The sequence below is a fragment of the Silurus meridionalis genome, chromosome 20 (genome assembly GCF_014805685.1).
Source record: "Silurus meridionalis isolate SWU-2019-XX chromosome 20, ASM1480568v1, whole genome shotgun sequence".
Classification (NCBI taxonomy): domain Eukaryota; kingdom Metazoa; phylum Chordata; class Actinopteri; order Siluriformes; family Siluridae; genus Silurus; species Silurus meridionalis.
This window is the reverse complement of record NC_060903.1, coordinates 3,549,030-3,556,691: the sequence shown is the minus strand read 5'-3', so window position 1 is coordinate 3,556,691 and position 7,662 is coordinate 3,549,030. Positions and strand designations below refer to the sequence as shown.

Sequence of the window (7,662 nt, the reverse complement as noted above, 5' to 3'; positions counted from 1 at the left end):
TGCTTTTGTTTCAATTTAATATGAAGGGGTCATTTTGGGGGGGAAGTTTGAGACCACTGCTATAGCAAGACTCACATAGAATATAGATTAACATGGCAGAGGTAGAGCTGCATCTTCCTGCAGACAGAACAGAAAAAGTATGTAATGTATGTAACTGTATGTTATCTTTTTTCATATTTTCTTTTAGTTTTTGCACTATAAAGACCTGTTGTAAAAGAGGTCATGCATTAAAAGTCCAAAGGCAAAATGATTTGTCGTTTTTCTGAACCAAAAAAAAAAAAGCTAACTATCTGTAACATACTGACTAGCATACAGACTAGCATCGTATTTTTTCAATTGCATCATATTGCATTGAATCGCATCGTTTAGCTGCTTTATATGGGTTTTAAATCATATAATAATATAATATAAATAGTATAAAGACAGAAATAGAAAATCTTCGTATTTCTATTTTAAATCGGATGTATAAAAAGTGTGCATCATTTTTGTCTAATCTGTTTAAAAGAATCACTTAATTAATTTAATATAGAGATAGTTACGCTTTTAGAGTTAATTCAATTATTCATTCTTGTCCTGCCTCATTGCTTTTATAATGAGTTACATTTAATGAGGTGGATTCTATAAGCCCCCTTTTCCCCTACACAGCACATAGGGCTAAAAGACCCCATTTATTTAGTTGTTCAACAAGCTTCCACCTGTATGAGCAACAAATCTCCACTGAAAGGATTTTAAATCGTTTTTTTCACACCGAGACATTTATTAAGTACATCTTTCAGATGAGAAAGTACATGGTCATGGTTCTAAAAGTTGGACAAAGAGCCAACAGGAGTCTTTGAAGCAGACTTCTGAGTCTTCTGAGCCACATCTTTGTCAAGGTGGAAATCTGATTCCAAATAATTGCTCTCAAATGATATTGAAATGGAGATTTTTTTGGACAGTCAGTCTTAAAGCCAGCTGGAAGGACCCTCAGGGACAGTTAGGCATAGCCAATGGGTCTTTATTATAGCGTTATGATTTTTATCATTATTTAACATGATTTTCTGATCTTATGAACAATACCAAGAACCCACCATCAGCTCGGATCTGCTTCCAAAAGCACTAATGTTAAATGAAACGTAAACCTCACATTGTCCTTTCATATGCGTTCCATTACAATGCGTTACTGCAAGATTGCCTCACTTTTACATACCCTGCACTAAATGTATAGTTAATGTCTTTATCTTTATTTATTACTCTATCAATTTATTTTCCTAGTTTTTATAGTATTTTTTATAGCACCAGCACACCATGACAAATTCCTTGTATATGCAATTCACAATACTTAGCAATAAAGGTGATTCTGATTTTAAAAAATATTCATTAAAAAATTATTTTTAATGTACCTAAATGGATCTTAGCTGTTTTTTAAGTGTAAATCAGACTTTGATTCATTAATGCATCTATTTTGTGATTGTGAGAAAATTTTACTTTTTGGTATAAGACACATGAAATGGTTCAAAAACTGCTGACTAGACATTTTACTTTCTCTCCAACTATTTATTTGTTAAACTGTAAAACATCAAACTTTTCATTCACACAAAGAAAGAAAGAAAGAAAGAATTGTGAACGCTTAAACGAAGTAGATAAATAAATTAAAAATGAACTATGAGTAAAAAAAAAACATAAAAAAATCAATATATAGTATAATAAATTAAATAAATGTTAAAGAGGTCATTGTTTTTAATAGTTTTTCATGTAGATAAAATTTATCTATAATAATTTATTTATAGTGTACATCTGTACACTATTTTTGGTTTGGCCAAAAAAAAAAACATGGAGGAGGAGGTGGACTTTTGTGCATTGTAAGCCACGCCCCTTGTGCACTTTTAACCAATCAAGTTCTTGATCGTCTTGATTCAGGAAGTTCTTGAGAATTCTGAGGAGTCAGCATGGGTTAGAAGAAGCTAAATCTGTGACTGTCAAGGTGTGAATGCTAATCTAGTGTCTATGTGCACTTTTACAGGGTGTTATAACCCTTAATCCTGACTTCTGTAGTGTGCCTATATATGGAGCAGGATCTGTTTGTGACCTGACCACAAGCCTGTGTGTAGGACAGACTGCTGAACTGCTGAGTGCTGCAATGTAAGTTCGGTTTCTGAGAATGGGTCTGTTCTAAAATTGGTTTTTATTGCGTTTATAAATTGGTCTGAAGTTTCCTATAATGGCAAGGGGGTGAATTACAGACTCCAAACTAAGCTTTTTGGTCAAAGTCTAAACTCATTTGGGCTCGCGCACGCTTTAATATTGCTGTCGAAGCCGTGCTGCCGTCCGGTTTATTTGCCCAATAAACCCACAGGTTGGAAAAAGAGATCGGAGTGCAAGCCTGGGCATTAGTGCAAATTGGAGTGATGGGGCTTTTATGGTCGATATTCAGACCGGCACGTGCTTGTGTGCCTCATTCGGCTTGTTAAGCCTGGGGCCAATTATAATAACCCTGACTGTATTTGCGCGCGAGCGCCCTTTTATGCAGAAATCTGCTATTATTGCACATATATATTAAGTCTTCTTCCTAGAGTATTCACACGAAAAGTAAAAGCACACAGCCGTCTTTTGAGAAGGCTTTCAAGAGAGGAAATTTTCTGGTGAAAATCCAAAAATGGGCGAATATAATGATTTCCAAATAATGTCTGCACCTTGAAGTTAAAGTCTCCTTGACATCAGAGATGGTGTTTTGAAAGTTTCTGTACCCACGTGCAAAATCAAAGCATGGATTTGCATGATTCATCCTGTATTCCTCCAGCAAACATCCAATCAGAGGCTCCCTAGAAAGTGTATGTTCCCCCCAGGAGCCTATTATCAAACTGGGTTGGACAAATTTCTCAAATTTTAGTAGCTACGTAGCATCAATTTTGGTCGATCCCCAACCATGCACCAATTTCATGCACTTTGATTTTTCTATAGTCAGTGGGGGTGTCGCGTGCATAACTAACTACAATAACCTGTGTTGCTATTATGTTTAATTTCAGCTTTATTTTTTATATCGCTTTTAAAAACAGACATCAGCTTTAAACAGAGAGATTTGAAGTTTGAATGTTTAGTGCATAAAATTGTTCATTACAATTTTATTCCTAATGTGCGAGCCAGTGGTGACTGCGTCGAGGGAAAACTTGTATCTTTCCATTGATTATGAATGTGCATCCATTACAGTTCCATCTTCGTTAAGGTCTATTGTTTATAAATAGGTGCTTCTGTGCACAATTGTTTATGCAATCTACAGTCCTCGTTTTGGGTCCTCTTGTAGCGGATCCAAAATGAAGAAAGGGGCCGCTACAGAGGTTCCTGGTACCTCAGGAGTGTTCTATGTATTCATACAGGTATAATGTATATGAATACATACAGTATGTGTTCATATGTTATATGTTCTAGTCAAACCAGAAGTAAATTTTACAGGTGGCTAGTGTGGTGGTACTACATGCAGTACTAAGTGGCTAATGTGTCCGATAATCGGCGGACATGTCGCGGGCAAATCCAGAGATCTTGAATCAAGATGGCAGACAAATGTTAGTGAATGCATGTGGTGAATTTTTTTGTGAAAACTTCAGTTTGGTGAGGACGATGGTCGTATGTCTGTCGGTGACGATCCCGGGCCGTAGTGGTTTCCTGATGACGAAGTGAAGCATGCCGTCTTCGGATGGTTCATGCAAATCTTTCAATGGCGAATTTTTCCAGGTGTTTTTGCACTTTTTTGTTTTCTAAACACACAAAGTCCTGGTTTGACTTGTACGCCCCTCATAAGTGCAAGCTAAATTTATTGATGCATAGAAATGTTGAAAAATAAATGTGTCAAAGTTTGTATTCCTTCTGTGCGGTCGGTACTAAATGATCCACAGCCTGGTACCGGTCGTGGCCCCGTGATCGATTGCCATTGTTTTTAGACTATGGTTTTATCATGCTTGTTGGAGAAAGATGGTCGCATTGTTTTTCACAAATTTTTGATATTGACTCAAACGTGTGCATTTATTAGAGACTGAACAGAGTGCTGAGTTGTGTAATGTGTGTATGAATTAATAAGAGTGAGCAATTGGACCATTTCTACACAAAAACAGGTTGAGTTGTGTGAGAAGAGAAAGAAAAACGAAAGAGATCCAGTTTCTTGATCGCGTTTTAATCTTTAACATCAGTCTTGATGTTTGTCCCTCCTGCTATGGCAAATTAACGTTTCCTATCACTTGCATTTCCATACAGAAATGTAAAATAAGCTTTTGTGGGGAGGTAAGGAACGAGTCGCAGCACGGTACCGGTCCGAGGGACGGCGGAACAAATCTCATTGCGTACGCTAATTGTGAGTGGACTGCTAATTTTTCGAAACTTGAATACCGGCGTCCCATTTTTCACACGCCTCATTCCGGCTGAACTCGTCCGTCCTGTGCTTCTCACATCCTCCTCCGCTTCAGCGCGAGCACCGAGCGGTGTGGAATGCTCAGTGGACTCATTAACCCAACAAGCCTCACAAGTCGTGTTTAAAAATGATGGATTGGTATATTTTTTTCGTCAGTCGTGCATCAGCAGATGGTGGAAATGAAATGTAGTCTTGCGTCTGGATTCAGTTTTAATTCTCACTAGGGGCTGAAGATTCACTGATTTAATTCGGTGCATGGATGTGCTAATAAAAACGCAATACCGCGATTTGAAACAACATTAATCAGGTGGAATCGAAACCTGTTCGTGTATCAAATCTGACACACGATTGTTCCTGGTGTTTGTTATTTAGCAACATTAGCGTACAAATGTAGTTCTTGCTTTTCTCCATTTTATTTCCTCAGAGAAGTAGGTGCGTCCTCTGTGTCAGTTCCAGTAAAGTGGGCGTGGCCTCTGTCTTAGTAAAATGGGTGTGGTCTCTGCCAGTTCCAGAGATAGGTGTGTGACCTCTGGGTCAATCCATTTGACGGTGTGTCAATTTGAATAAAGGAGGTGTGATCTGTCATATCCAACAAGGGAGGTGTGGCCTGTGTGTCATTGCTAATAAAGTAGGTGTGGCCTTTGTCAGTTCCAGAAAAATAGGTGTGACCTTTGTGTCAATTCAAAAGAATGTGTGGCCCCTGTGGGTCTGTTCCTATGAAGGAGGTGTGGCTTCTGTGTCAGTTTCAGTAAAGTGGGTGTGGTCTCGATCAGTTCCAAATGAAGGTGGTGTGGCCTGAGTGTCAGTCTCACTGAAGTAGGTGTGGCATCTGTGCCTGCTCCTGTAAAGTGGGTGTGGCATCTATGTTGCTCATTGTAGGAGGCATGGCCTCTCAGTCTCAGTAAAGTGGGTGTGGCCTCTGAGATCAGTTCCAGTTAAGTAGGTGTGACCTCTGTGTGTCAATCCAAATGAAGGTCCACACTGAAGAACTGTGTGTCAGGCTCAATAAAGTGGGTGTGGTCTCTCAGTTCTAAGTAAAGGTGGTGTGACCTGCCTGTGGGTGTGGCCTCTGTATATGGCCCAGAGAAGTAGGCATGGTCCCTGTGTTTGTCTCATTGAAGGAGGCGTGGCCTCTGTGTCGGTTCTACTGAAGGTTATGGTCTGTGTCTCTGTCCCATTAGAGGAGGTGTGGAATCTATCAGTTTCAATAAAGCACATGTGACCCTAGTATCAGTCGTGGTAACGGTGGTGTGTTTCACAGGCACACATTATTAAAACAGTTCTAAATTGTATGTCTTTGATTTATAAATGTATATTTTTATGAATAAAATTTCTGCTAGCATTTATTGAGAAGCAAAAGCTTTGGGGGGGTGGAATCAGGTTTTGTAGAAAGATCAACATTTTTGGAGGTCCTTTTATAAATCGGTTATTCTTTAAAACATAGAGATGTTGCAGTGAATTTTTCTGAGTAAAGGAGCAATTTACAGTGTTTCTGATTTAAGATTTCACAGTTTCACCCCTTTACCCTTAAAAACCAATTAATGAAGCAGACTGAGGAGTGCCAGAGATGGTGAAGGTCTAAACTACAGACTGTTCTTTTAAAATGTCATTTTTTTTATTTTTTATCTAGTTTCAAGGGAATTATTTTTTTTTTTTCTTGTTTCTTGTAGGGGAGACCTGCTGTTGTGGGTGTTGGCCTTCTTGCTGGTGCTCTTCTGCTTCTTAGATGTGTGGTATTACCTTCGCCTGGTGGCTGTGTTACTCCGAGCCTGGTTTCTCTCTCCGGTGTTTGACATCACAGCAGAGCAGTCTGTCGGAGGCCACGTCCTTCTCCACGACATCGACATGTGCCACATGAACAACGCGCGCTACCTGCGCGAATGCGACTTCGCTCGCATTTCCCTGTACTCCCGCAACGGCGTTCTGAAGGCTGTAAGGGCCCTCGGGGGCACCATGGTGGTGGGTGCGACCACCGTGCGCTACAGGCGGCCCCTGTGCGTGGGGGAAAAGTTTCAGCTGCGCACTCGGATCGTCACGTGGGACGAGAAGGCATTCTATCTTGAGCAGCGCTTCGTGTCTAGTAAGGATGGAATGGTGGCTGCAGTCATGTTCTGCAAACAGAACGTGCTGCGTTCCAGTCCGGATAAAATCCTCCAACACCTGTGCAAGAGGAAGGTGGGTAATGTGGAGACATTAAGAGAAGGAAACGAGAGAATGGAAATGTTGACAGAAAAGAACAATGTGAAGGAGGGGACAATAAAACAATCTTCTCCACCTTCATCCTCATTGTAATCTCACACATTATTTGTGTGTAAATTAGCAGCAAGCTTTACACACTGGAGCGATGATCCTTAACATGACAAAGAAATATCTGGTAGCGTTATTGCAAAAGTAAAGGCACCAGACTCTAACTTCCTGATCCTAGCTTCTGATTTCTTCAACAGGTTGAGGTTCCTGATTTTCCTGAAGAGCTGCAGCACTGGATCAGCTTCATAACAGCCAGTAGTCAGGCTTTAAAGGCTGAGAGCAGACTAGAGAAGAAAAGTGACTGAGGATCAGCATTGAGATCTTTAGCAGACACTTACACGTTTACCTGCTGGACGTGAAATTCTGATCAATATATGAAACGTGTTAATGAATGTTAAATGTAATTCAGTAGATCATTTACATGAATCACACTGACGGGATATCGGATTCATTTTTGTCCATTTCTGTTTACCACATATGTTTAATATGTGGATGCCTTTATGTATTTCTACATTTTTGTTTGTTTGTTTAGTAAATATTTCTAGATTAATTTGATTTAAATGTGCAAAACGTTTCGGTTTTATTGGCGCATTAAAATAGCGGTCGTGCATGAACGATTTGTTCGTTTTAAACGAGTTTTTGATGTGACTTAGACGAACGAGTCGACTCGGAGTGATCCTTACATTTTCTACTGCGTAGGTTATGTGCAGGAAACCGAATCGAGTAGTTTATCTCTTGATTCTTATAGTCAGAGTCGTTCTTTCTTTTATCACGTGCCTCCCATTTACGCTACGCAAAGAAATAAATCAGGTTGGTTTTTTTTTTTTTTGTCGTTATTGTTACAATAGTTTTTGGAGTCACATGACAAAAGAACCAGCGTTATAGACCATAAGATATGAGGTGAAGCTACTCATTTAGTTTTTGATCATTTGTCCTTCGCTGTGTTGTCATGTTTTCATTATTGGAAGTATAGTTCAAAGGTTGTGTATGTAGATTTTGGGGATCTGGTAAATGAAAATTTTACATTTGAATGGCTT

The 7,662-nt window shown here is 39.4% G+C and overlaps 1 protein-coding gene across 1 annotated transcript; it reads left to right on the top strand.

Annotated features, from left to right (window-relative positions):
* The first annotated feature begins 1,920 nt into the window (after window positions 1-1,920).
* Window positions 1,921-7,178, top strand: them6 (thioesterase superfamily member 6). Its single transcript, XM_046877159.1, has 4 exons — window positions 1,921-1,963; window positions 2,048-2,121; window positions 6,049-6,553; window positions 6,823-7,178. Coding segments are annotated over exons 2-4 (615 nt in total). The 5' UTR covers window positions 1,921-1,963; window positions 2,048-2,119; the 3' UTR covers window positions 6,931-7,178.
* Window positions 7,179-7,662: the final 484 nt, after the last annotated feature.